This window comes from Cinclus cinclus, chromosome 3 (genome assembly GCF_963662255.1).
Source record: "Cinclus cinclus chromosome 3, bCinCin1.1, whole genome shotgun sequence".
In the NCBI taxonomy this organism is placed as follows: domain Eukaryota; kingdom Metazoa; phylum Chordata; class Aves; order Passeriformes; family Cinclidae; genus Cinclus; species Cinclus cinclus.
In genome coordinates, this window is record NC_085048.1 from 2,234,682 (window position 1) to 2,247,783 (window position 13,102).

Here is a 13,102-nt window from a genome sequence, read left to right on the forward strand (position 1 = left end):
TCACAAAAATGTAAGGAAAAAAATAAACGTGATTCCCCCCCCCCATTAAAGCCTAGGAACTCCACGATGTCGTGACTTCACCCACTCCTCAAACTAGATATTAAATTATCAACAAAAATAATGCACCTGGCTGCACACAGCAACACTCAGAAGCAGAGAAAGAAGTGAGGAAGCAGCAACTTGTGCTTGAACCCTGTCACATTTTAGCCTCAGCTGTCATGGTCTGAGAATCTGGAATACTGACAGAAGGCTCGGAGGTTTATAAAACAGAACCACGCTGAACAGATCATTATACTCCTCAAATTTTAAGAGCTTATTAAGTGCTTTGATCTGTTGTGATGCTTGAGAAAGGTGCAACTCCCCTGCTTTGGGGTTTCACAGCAATTGTGTAAAATAGTTATTTTAAAATAGTTATTATCAGGGTCTTGGGCTAAACTTCTGTTTCTGCATCTCTAGTTGGGTGATGCTAAAACAACTCAAATGAACAGTGAAACAAAGGACCACCACAGACCACTGACTCCAAATTCTGGATTACACAAAGCTGCTGGGCAACATGGAAAGGCAAAGCTTGAAATGTGTCCTGTCTTAGCAGAAACCACCAAGGAGAGGTGGATGAACACCTGGAGAAACTGCAATAGTGGGACTGCACTGTTTTCATGTTTTGGTTAAGCTGACAGATTCCATCCCATATTTATCCATCTTCCCCACAGTAAGTTAATGCTCCCTAAAAAACAGGGCATTTTGTGAACGCACATATAAACATTTACTATCCTGCAAGCCAGTTTCATGTGATGCTCTCAAGTATTTGCTTGGTAAACAACCATTAGTTCATAATTCCAGCGCGTGCTACTGGGAAGGGAAATAACTGAGTAGAGCATGACAGGCAAAAAGTGACACAGTGGGGCACTGAGAGCCTGTCTCTGCCTAATCCTGGGCCTGTAATTAATCACAGAACACTTTCTCATGACAGTGTGCACTCATCCTAAGGCTGAGAGGAAATCTGTTCCATTCAGCAGCTGAATTACTTCCAGAATTATTGAGTAGCACAACATTAAGGGAGTTTCTGCTCTCAGCCCTGTTCTCCCCAGGGATCACAACACAACCATCTACAGCTCTCTTGCTCTAAGATTACTGATAAGGAGCATTTTAGTGATTCTGTCCAGCTTAAGGGACAGCACCTGGTGTTTTGGATGTCAAGATAAGCCTTTCATAAAGTTAATCCTTACCTTGTAGCTAGCAACAGCTAGTTTGGATAGGCCATCTACGTAAGGGCCATAAACACTGTGTTCTCTAACCTTTAATGACTGACGGCTTCTGGTTGGGGGAAAAAAAAGGGATTTATAAGCACATGACTGACTTAAGACAACATTTACACAAAATCCATTTCTCACTGACACATCTCAAACAGGATGGCCTCACAAATACCCACTGAAGCACAGAGCAAGGGCCAGAAGGCAAACACAAAAAAAAGCTTTGTAACACATAAAAAGCTGACACAGACAGTGCTGTCACTTTACAAAAGGTAAATTTACTCCAAGCTTTTAGTCTTGCTACTTTATTTTGATTTATAATGAGGAGATGCTGAGATCAGGAAGCAGCAAAAGCCATCCTAGACAAATGTTTTAGATGGGATCCATTAAGGCAAACTGGTTATGGAAAGGAGGAGTGTAGGACAAATACTACAGTGCCATTCACACACAAATTTCGTACCCTTTGGGGTCAAGGAGATCTCTGACTTTCTCATTGTAAATCTCCATGTAGGATACTTCCACTTTAAAACTCTGCTCTTCATTTTCTTCTTTCTGTGCTCTTTCAAAGAGCCCACTGCAAAGTCTAGGGATTAATCCAGGCTGATCAGCAGTACCCATCATGGTGTAGGATTTTCCAGACCCTGTGTGAGGGAAGTTGTGATTAAAGAACATGCAACAAAGGTTCCTGCTGTGCAGAATACTGACAGGAAATGAAAGAGGTGAATTTAATTTTATTCTTTTTTTGCATTTCAGTGAAAGATATTTGTTCCATTTTTTGCCTTAAATTAATCCAAACACCACTGAGCTAAAGACTATTTTAATTCAAACGAAAAGGAAAACAAGAAATCTGGTTCAGAGTGCTGCAGAACTCTTAGGTCGATACAGCCTTATGGTAGATGACAAGCCACTAACACACAAAATGAGAAAAATCTTCATATTACTCTTTAAATACGACATTAAAACAACAATTCAAGATTATATTAACCCCAGAGACAGAAAATCTGAGCAATGCTCTGAGCTCAAGGACGATCACAGTCATGCCAAAGATTATAACATGAAGTGTGAGAAATAAGGGCAGCCAGCAGCAACAAAACTTTACTTCTCCTCCTGCCCACCTCATATCTGATGTTACAAAAGAGGAAAACATTTCTTATCTATGTTAGAAGGTATTTCTCCTCAAACAATGTCACAAGAGCCATGGGAAGAACACACCACCTTTGGAGGGAACACTTCTCCTTTACTCTGGGACTCACCTGTTTGCCCATAGGCAAAGATACAAGCATTGTAGCCTTCAAAGGCATTCTGAAGAATATTCTCTCCAAGGCACTTGAAAACAACATCTTGACCTAGAAAACAGAACACACAAGCCAACATTGTAACACAGCAAGAGCTTTCTGTCCCTTGATTTGGATTCTTGGACAATTAGGTAAGAGCTGTGAGGGTTTTCCTGCTGTTGCTGCCTAAATCACATCCAGGGTTTGCTCCCTGGAAAGGAGCAGAAGATGTGCTCCAGATTTATGCTGCTGTAAAAATCTGGGGCTGGGATTATCATGGATATACCTGGATGTGCTTAAAGCAACATCCTGTCAAGGTTCACACTTAGAAGTTTTATCAGCAGAGAATCTAAGACCAGCTGCAGAATTTAATCTGCTGGGGAATGACACCTCCTCAAAATACACTCAAGTTCTGCATTTTAATGACAGTCAGTTGATTTTAATCCAAGGGAATCAGCAGAGCACTGGAAAATTTTACTGTGTAAGATATTGGACAATACCATGAGGAGATTTTTGCAGAGAAGGAATCACGAGTATGTGGAAGATATGGATATTCACAGGATATTTTGCACTGGCAAAAAGTGAGGTGCATCACTTCTTCTGTAATTGAATTATGAGCTTTTTTGGATCATTTTCCAAGCAGGGGAAGGAAGGTTTAAAATACCTGGGTAGTAACTACTTGAACAAAATCTATTTTCAGAATTAATTTTACAACCAGAAAAACTCAAGTCTGAACAAGGCATGACAGGACTTCATGGACTGAAAAGTCCTCTCAAATAATGTTCCGTTAAGCTCCTCCTTTCTCTCACTGAAGTTCCATATTTACAGCTAAATCCATGCTAAATTCCTCATCAAAAGCACCAAGAGCTGTGCCGGGCTCAGCTGGGGTAACACTTCCACCAATGTATAACAGACCAAAATACCAGTTATATAGGCACCACTGCTCATCTGAGAAACAAAGTATGTAATATTCCTATGCAATTTGTATGGCTGAAAGTGTCACATTTTTCTCAGTGCCTTGATAGGTTATTATTAATTCGTTATTTGTTAAAGAAAATAAAATTAAGAAGTTTATGTGTCATTGATTTTTCTTATGATCTTTATAAAATAAATGTTAACGAGTTCAACTGATCCCAATTTTTAAAGGACAACAACTATGAAAGGAATAAATTATAGGAGTGATAAGTCCAAATATATTTCATATTTACCGTAACTATATGCCAAGATGCATTATAATAATACACAGAAAACTTTTAATTGAATATATTACGCATTCTCACTAAAGCACCTGAAATCATATACACTTAAATGAAAGTAGGCTTTTATTAATATTTCTTTATTAGGTTTTACTATGATGCCAAACTCCCATCAGCACTGAAAAACATGAAATTACACATAACAACGCTCCTCAAAAGAAATAAATGGATTTGATGCATTTAAAATGATGGCGTTGGAGCAGTATTTTAAATAAAGCTGTAAATAGGAGTAAAGCATCTTTGTGCTGCGTTTCTCCACTCTCTGCACTGCAAAGGGATGGCAGTGCCCATTGCTACTGTCATCTTTAGAGAAAAGAAACTGAAATGATTGAAGATTTCCCTTTGACAGCAGCCAGTCATAGAAGGGACAGCACTTGGTGCCATATGGCCCGAGCCCAGCAGCAAGGACTGTATTTTAATCAGATCGTTCCCACTTGGAGACAAGCAAGCCACAGTAAATATTATTACCTGCATATTTTTCTTTGACAGATTCATCCATAGACCAAAAGCAGTGATCATATGCAAACACCTGCAGGGGAACAACCAGGACACCTTAGAACAGCTGCTGCCAAATCCAACACGTTACTCACATTCTGACATTCTGAACTCAACACACATTCCCACTAAATTCCTTATTTTCTAGGAGTTTGAAGCCTGAACAAACACTGCACTTTCCTGTATGCTTTTATTTGTTCCTTTGTTTCTATTTGCTCCTTTCTGTGCCAACCCAGTGGATGTCAAGGACCTCTCCATTTCTCCCTCCAAACCCATCCTTGCAATTCATTTTTCACCAGAGTTTCTCTTTTGCAAACTGACAGATGTCCTCTAGCTCTTTCTGCCTCCCATCTCCCCCTGCCTCTTGTCTGCATAAATTAAAAACAAGCCTTAGGGTAGGAAGCTCTTTCCATACAAGAGAGGAGTATATATTTATTTACACTCCATGACAAACCAAAACAGCCATCAAAGTCTAATATTTGTAAAGAATAATAGAAATCAAATCAGTTTCATCATGAAAAGAACAGCACTGTAATATTTTTAATAGAAAACTTCAAATTTTGCCATAAATCCATCAAAAGATCCACAGGCACTTTTCATCCTGAAAGGTGACCTGAAATAATACAATGTATAGTTTGGGACAGATGTTTGCAAAAACAGCTCCCCTGGGTATGTATCTGCAAGGAAAAATATTAATTAGGGTAATGTATGACCTACATTCACACGGGCAAAATTTATCCTGTAGGATGTAGGAAAAGGGAAGTGCAAATGTGGGGCTCTCTGGCTGTGGATTTCCCCTCTAAGCTTAATGGAAGCTGCTCTTTACCCTTTGGATGTTCTGCATTGCTACGTTGCTGACTACCAACATTTATGAAAACACCTGACATAGCAAAATCCTTGAAATTTAAATAACTTGTATTCAAAAATATTTTGTTCCCCCCTCCCCCCCCCCACTACACTGATGTACCAGCGTCAAGAGATAAAGTGGTTATTTTATATCCTCTGAGGAAACTAGGTTTTTTTCCCCCTTTGAATTAATTTTACAGCTAAACATATTATTAAAGCATCCCAAGCCTTCAGAACATTTAGCAAAACACCACTGGCTGTATGAGCACATACATCCATGGAGCTGAACCCTGATATAGCAGGGCAGAGGCTTCAGAACATGAACAAAGTCACGGGACCGTAACAACAAAATGAGTCTGCTTTAACACAAATACCAGAAAAAGCTTTTAAAAAGCCCACAAAGAACAAATATCCTCCATTCAGAGTCTGCAGTGCTGAGTGTGGATGTTCTCATTTGTTCCTCTGACTCATTCCTTGGCATGGGCTGTACAGAGCATTTCTGCAGCAAGGAGATGCTTCGAGTTTCTTACTCAGCAGCTGATCAGCCACAGAGCTCTGCAAAAATGCTTTTAATATTTGGATAACCCAAGGGTGAGCAAGTGATAGGACAACTCTCACACACTGATAAAAGCCCTTACCTTTGGGTGAGTTCTGCTGCTCCCCAGTGCATCGGGAGTAGAGAGGATTTGGTACAAGGTCAGGGGAAAAAAAGAAAAGACAAAAGAAAAACAAGGACTGTTAGTTGTAGTGATTTTAGCTTAACTGTGCTAGCATTAATCATTGGAATGCTGTATTTAAAAAATTCATTTCTCTCCTCAGACCTCTCCTTGCTTACAAACCCCAGATTATTTTACAAACCCTTTCAGGGGCAAGATTTGAGATGTTGCTTATAGTTGATGTAAAATTCAAAGCCACTGATTTTCCACATGCTGCATTCTTTCCTCATTCTCTCACAGGTTTATTTTTCTTGTGACACCTCTCCCGCTCTCTGGGTGTCACTGCCTTTTGAAAACAAAGCACCCAGGCAACATAAAGATTTCCAAAACCACTTGAACAGGAACTTCAGGAGTGTTATTCAAGACGAAATTTCAGAGTCCAGCCCCTGGGCTTGCCCAACCCAGCTCTTCTCTGGTTGCTGGGACAGCAGAGCAAACATTTGCTTCCCCAAAAGAATGAGCAGAGAACAGCAATTCCTCTACTCTGTTATGTGCAGAATTTAAAACTTTGGGGGGTTTTGTTTGTTTGTTTTTAAGCAAGTCCAAAATTACTGGAGTGACCTTTAAAATACCAGCAATACCCAGTTGATGACTGCAGGTTATGCAGCCTCCCCACATCAGAGGCTGGAGAAAAGCAGTAAACACACAAGGCACTGATATTCCCCTTGTCCTGGACCTTCCAAGTGACAACAGGGAACTCTTGACATCAGCAATGAGTAAAGTCTTGTGACAAGCAACACTGATTTCTTTTGAACAGACCAGGAGAAAGACATGGGAGCCATACAGGATTACCCTCAGAGCTCCTGCTGCTCACTTGAGAAGCAAGTTTAAAAATAGTCTTCTTCTGAGCACTGTCTCTCAAAACCAATTATTTTTTTACACAAATCCATCACCTCTTTTTACTCTTGCCTGGATCTGCTGTGTCTGTTTGACAGGACAGGAACGACAGGCACTTGGGAGAGCAGGATGATTATTTAAGTCAAGGTCATCCCATGTCACAGGGTCATCCAAGTCAGCAATGACAACATGAGCCCTTTTCCTCTGCCATCTGACTTAGCTGAAATAAAGGCTCTCCCAAGGTCCTTGGCAGCCAGCTTGGTCTGGACTCTTGGCTGCTGCTCCTGGGTGGATTTTATTGAGGGAATCTCCTTCGCTGGGGCTTTGATCCAGACACAGGAGACTCCAGAGAGCCCCTGTGGATCCCTCTCAGAGACACATGAGCATTTTGATGGGTTTCTGTGCTCTGAAATGCTCATGGAGCACTTTGCTGCAGGACTTCACTGCTTTTAGGGAAGCTCTGCTTACAGGGCAGGTTAATTACTGCTCCTACAAGAACATTCTCCTTGTAAAACAAGGGGAACAGCAAGCCTGGATTCAGAGTCTGAGCTCAGCACTCCGAGATGTGACACTGCCCTGCTCACATTTCCCAGCCCAATTCCAAGGCAGGATTAAATTGCAACAACCCAGCTGATCTGCCCAGCCCTCAATATAGGGCATATTATTGAGTATTTGGGTTAAAGCAGCCGTAAGGACATAATCTGAGAAGTTCTGTCACAGACACAATTTTAAGACGACAGATTACACAGGGCTACGTATCATCAAGCTTAACTTAAGACCTTTAGTCTGAACTAAGAATCTCATTTTCTGAAGGGCTGCACAAACACAGAAACCCAGCTCTTGGGTCTTGCTTAATCCAAGCGTGAGGGAACAGAAGCTCCACAAAACCCAGTGTGCAGCATTTGGGATACAGCACAGCTACTCAGATCTGCAGCTTGCTTGATATACTTTTGACCATGAAGAGAATAAACGGGACAAATGTTTCCTCAAGGAAAGCATTAAGGGTGCAGCCTGCATCACACAGCATTGTGCTGTGCACATAGGAGCCCATTAATGCTGCAGCTGCGTGCTGGGCCCAGAAACCCATAAAAAAAAAGACTTTTAGCCTGATTCAAAAATCCCTTGGGAAATGAATAGATGGGGAAATAAAGCACCCACAGCAGCTTGGTTGGCTGCAGGGACACATTTGGAGTGCTGGGTGTTCACACCCAAGTGGCTCCCATCCATCCCAGTGGTGAGGAAAAGGTAAATACCAAGAGCAGCATCACCCGCACAGCAGGGAAGGATCTCCTACAACAAAACACACGTAACAGGAACATGTGCAAAGAACAGGGAGGGAGGTGACTTTCCCCCTCTACTCTGCTCTTGTCACATCCCACCCGGAATGCTGCACGCAGTTCTGGTGTCCCCAACATGGGAAGGACATGGAACTGGTGGAACAAGAAGACTGAAGCACCTGCCCTAAGGAGAAAGGTTGGGGAATTTGGGGCTGTTCAGCCTGGAAAAAGTTGTGTGGAGACCTCACAGCACCTTCCAGTGTCTGAAGGGCGACAGGGAAGCTGGAGAAGGGCTGCTTATCAGGAACTGGAGTGACAGGACAAGGGAGAATGGGTCAAACTGGAAGAAGGGAAATTTGGGTAAGATAAAGGGAAGGAATTGTCCCCTGTGAGGGTAGGGTGGCCCTGGCACAGAGAAGCTTCCAGGGACGAAGTAGCCACAGCTTCTCTAGAAAACCTGTGCCAGGGACTCAGCACCTTCCCAGGGAACAATTCCTTCCCAGTATCCCATCCCTCCCTGCCCTCTGGCAGTGGGAAGCCATTCCCTGTGTCCTGTTCCTCCACCCCTTGTCCCAAGTCCCTCTCTATCCCCAGGGATGCTGCCATTCCGAGGTGCAGGCAGCTCCTCGGCTCACAGCCAAAAATTCACATCTATCTCGGATACAGCAGAAGCATCCAAGGAAGGGAGGGAAAATTTATCTTTTAGCCACTGAAGTATGTCACTGAGATGCTTCCAGCTACTTGTTTTCACTTGTATCCAGTCTGACAGGAATTCACCAACTCCCTCCTTTTATTGACAGGAATTCACCAACTCCCTCCTTTTATCTCTTCTCAGCTCAATGTCAAACAGAAGCAGGGGGAATCTAATGCATCGAATTTAATTCTAAAATTAAAGAAGGAGGAAGACTACTCTGAAGCAACATCCTACATTTAAAAGTATATTATTTGTTGCAGGAAATTGCAACGACATGATCCTTAAGGTCTTCTCCAACTCCAATCATTCCCTGATTCCATGAATGCATCTGCTGTTTTGAGAGTGAATGAATGGAGCTTGGGTGATAATTTCTGTTTAAACCACCTCTTGCACAGTGTAAATGTGTCCTGATCAAGAAGCTTGATCAGAACACACTTGTTCTTTTATTGGTGGTTCCACAGATCTCAAGCACAATGTAAAAATACGAATAAAATCAGCAGGTCCCAGCTGAGACCATCAGTGTATGCACAATACCACTACTGCTTCACTCTTTTGTTAGAATAATTAAATTACATATTCAAACACAACAAACTGTTCCAACCATAGTTATCAGTGGCATTCCAGTAACACCTAGCTTTCCCATGTTCAAAAGGGGAAGGAAGGTTCAGTTAGCTTAAGTGGATTTCAGATCGTGCAAATGTGGAGGGGAAAAACACCCCAGCAAAGAGCAGAGGTGAAGGCTGGGTGGGCAGAGGAGAGCTCAGCCCCTCTCTCTTCTGTGTGGCTGAGCCCACAGCTCTGAGACAGCAGCCAGCTGGCAAACCAGCACATGCTCTGAATCAGTCACAGCACATCTCGCTGCTTGTCTAAAGCAGAAACAGGCAGATGGGGCAAAGGGAGGAGAAAGGTGGGAGGTGGCAAGGCAGGAAAGAGCTCCAGAAGCTCTAGGATAGGAGCTGACACATCAGGCATGGGTTTTCTTCTCTGTTTTGGGCTTTTTTTTAGCTTTTTTTTTTTTTTTTTTAAAAAGAGTATTTCCTGTGGCAACAGCAACAACATCCAAACTGTACATTTGAGTGATACTGCCAAGTGGCACAAGGCTATGCTGGATTTATAGAATTGAAACATCACATTTTGTCATTTTCAGAAGCTTCTATACCAGCAAAATATAATACAAATTGCAGGGATAGAAAAAAGAAAAAAAAAAGAGTGGCAACAATTCCAACTATGAATAAGGAAAGTCTCAGCAAATCTCTCCAGAAATTCTTACTGCTTCCCACTTTCAATCTAACCATTGCAAAAACAACTATATCAAATTTCAGTCTAATTAGTGCTGTTTTATGCCCTGCAGCATAAACTCTAGAAGGCAGCTAAAAATGAAACTAGAAAAAAAAAAACGGATGGGGGAAAACTCCTTGGGGTTTACAGCTGAAAAGGTGTGTCTCCCAGAGATCACTCTTTAAGGCCACATCTTTTATGTTCCCAGCTGGCATAAAAAAATATCATTGTTAAAAATAAAGTTGGCAGGATGTGTAACAGTAATTCACTCTTTGGATCCAGTCATTCTGGAATTCTGGGATTTTATTAGTAAGTTGTTGCAGAGAGAAGCTGTACAATAATTAATTATCCTAGATTCTGACAGACACGACAGCATCATTTACCAATATTCCATGAAGTGAAAGAACAAAAGTTACAGAGGGAAGAGTCTGTCGTCCTCTCAAATCTTTCATTCCTTTCTTTCCCTGGTTAAGTATGGCTCAAAATAGCACTGGTACGGAAAAACCTGAAGCACAATTTCTTTTGTGGCTCCTGTAGAGTGGAAACATGGATTCCATGAAAACATGGAATCACAGAATGGTGTGGGTTGGAAGGGACCCTAAAGATCATCCTGTTGCAATCCTGTGCCCCTGGCAGTGATTCCTTCCAGTGCATTGAAAGGTGTTTGCTCTTGTTCCTTCTCACTCACCTGCCATGAGCTTCCCTATTTGAACACAACAGAGCCAGGAGCACCTCAGGAACATCAAATATCAAACCATCAACATCATCACCTCAAACATTCCATTCCCAGCATCTCAGCACAGAACTTCCCCAAGGAAACGAGGCTCTGTTTGAAGAGCAGTGGGTTAAAACATGATGGATGGCATGGACTGAAGAGTTTCTCAAGAAAACTCATCCTTCAAAGAAGGCTTTTGAGTCTTGAGGGTGTTTGGGCACTGGAACAGCTCCCCAGGGAATGGTGACATTCCCAAAGCTGCCAGAGCTCCAGGAGTGTCTGGACAATGCTCTCCGGGATGCACAGGGTGGGATTTTGGGATGTGTGTGCAGGGCCAGGAGTTGGATCGATAATCCTGGTGGATCCCTTCCAGCTGATGATATTCCATAATTTTATATCCCCTGGCTATACCTCAGAGGGCAAATACTGAGTTTAGATAAGTGGAATTCCAAAGGAAGTGCTCTCAGTGCCTCAGCATTAGACACCTGCATGAACAGGACACAAGATTTTATTTTATTATTTAGTCTTTTATTCTGAAGTAACTGGGGCTTATGATTTCCAAGCTTCCCTATCCTTCACTGTACTACAGAATTTTCCTGGAGTGGAGAAGCTGATCAGTGGTGCAGAAATTACTGAAGAGCTCCAGCACAAAAAATAAACCAAAACAAAACAACAACAATAACAAAAGAAAAAAAAATTCCCCAAAACCCCACAATAAAACAAAAACACCCAAAAAACCCACAAAGAAACAAAACAAAAAAACCCAATAACAAAACAAACAAAAAAACCCCAAACACCCCCCCCCCCCCCCCCACAAACAAACAAACAAAAAATCAAGAATATCTTGGATTTGTTTGAAGTTTGGGAGCCTAGTTATCTTTCTGAAGCAGATCTTTTAATTGGTAGCTTGTGTGTGTGGTTATTTTTTTTTCCCCTGTATGAATAAAGGACTCAGAATGAAGTATTTTGAAGAGCCAGCACTGCAGTGGTCAGAGTTGGATTGTTAAAATTTCAGCTGCAGAATTTCTTTCATGGCATAAAAACATGCCATCCAAAGGTGAAATAAAATGTAGAGAATATATTTAATGATTTTACTAACATAGACATAACTGAAAGACAGTAGCATGACAGCTGACAACAAAAATTAGAATTCTTTGAGAAGCTGTTTCCTCTCCTGTCTATCAGACAAATACAACTTGCAATCCATTGTGCTGCTGCCAGGTATACACAATGAGAGGAAAAGTCAACTAAATCAAATCTGATCACTTCAAGCTTATGCTATAACACTTAGAAATCAATTTTCACATAATATTTCAGATTGTAAAGTGCTTAAGGTTATTTGGTTTCACAACTGTTTAACAGTTTATAAATAGTTTTACCCCATTTTTACATGCAAGCCAAGTGGTATCAAAATGCTGAGGCGGACCAAGCTCCAATTTTTGGTGATGTCCTGCAACTAATATTTTTCTTACGGAGTCCCATTTTTACTTCCATGGCAATACTGAGCTCATTGGGAGAAAACCACACTGCCCTATTTGAGCAAAAGATTTTTTTGCAACCAGAAACAGCCTCTTTAAAATAAAATCCCTAAATACATTAAAAAAAAAAAAAAACAACACAAAAACAAACTGTGAAAGAACATACACAGTTCAAAGTCTAAACTTGTGTGGCTAAAAGGAACAAAGGTAATCACTGTTCCTTGGAAAATTCCTCCAGTGCTCCAAGGCATTCCAGGCGTAGTTGGTGGTTACTTAGTTTCTACTGACAACACTAATTTTTGCCAGCTCACTCAAAACAATTAAAAAAGAAAAAAAAAAAAAAAAAAAAAAATCCACAAACCCCAAGAACTCAGGTTGAGCTGCAGCTTTGTGGGTTTGGGGTATTTTGTACTTGGAGCTAAATTTTCTGTATTGTTGGGACAATAATCTGCTTAGTCCTGACCACATTCAAGCAGAGCATGGAGCCCATAAAGCTGGTGTTATGACAAGGGGATTACAACTTTATCCTTTTGTTTGTAAATACTCAGATGTCAGGACACTATTGTGCTCTAGAGAATGTCTGGTGAACAGCCAGTCCCCAAACTTTCAATTGCTATTGTGAATTACAGTATTTTTTAATGACGTGGGCTGTAGCTACCTTTTCTATAACCCTGTGAGGGAGGGGGATAAGCCTCCTTAGGATGCAGCAGTTTTTTAACTTCTCCAGGAGATCCCACATGGAAAATGATAGCAGGTGGAAAATATACAATATATGGTAATCTTGTTCTACAGCATCAACAAACTCAGCATTCACATCCAGGGTAACCTTTAGCCAAGCCACAGGCACACAGGATTAATCTCAGAACGATCTCCTGGGTACTATGGAAAGCAAAGGATTGGCACTAAAAGGAATTTAATCCTTGAAAGGGTATTTCAAGAACTCTCTCAGGTCCACCAAGACTGGATTTTCCACCTTTGGTAGATCA

At 41.4% G+C, this 13,102-nt stretch overlaps 1 protein-coding gene across 1 annotated transcript in view; it reads right to left on the reverse strand.

Moving 5' to 3' along the window:
- The window catches only part of KIF13B (kinesin family member 13B), a 118,523-nt gene that overhangs the window by 65,705 nt on the left and 39,716 nt on the right, over positions 1-13,102 (reverse strand). Inside the window, exons 3-7 of the mRNA XM_062489600.1 lie at positions 5,760-5,775; positions 4,249-4,309; positions 2,504-2,596; positions 1,711-1,891; positions 1,227-1,314 (exon numbers count right to left, since the gene is read on the reverse strand). Coding sequence (XP_062345584.1) covers positions 1,227-1,314; positions 1,711-1,891; positions 2,504-2,596; positions 4,249-4,309; positions 5,760-5,775 — 439 coding nt within the window. The remainder of the gene's footprint in view (positions 1-1,226; positions 1,315-1,710; positions 1,892-2,503; positions 2,597-4,248; positions 4,310-5,759; positions 5,776-13,102) is intronic.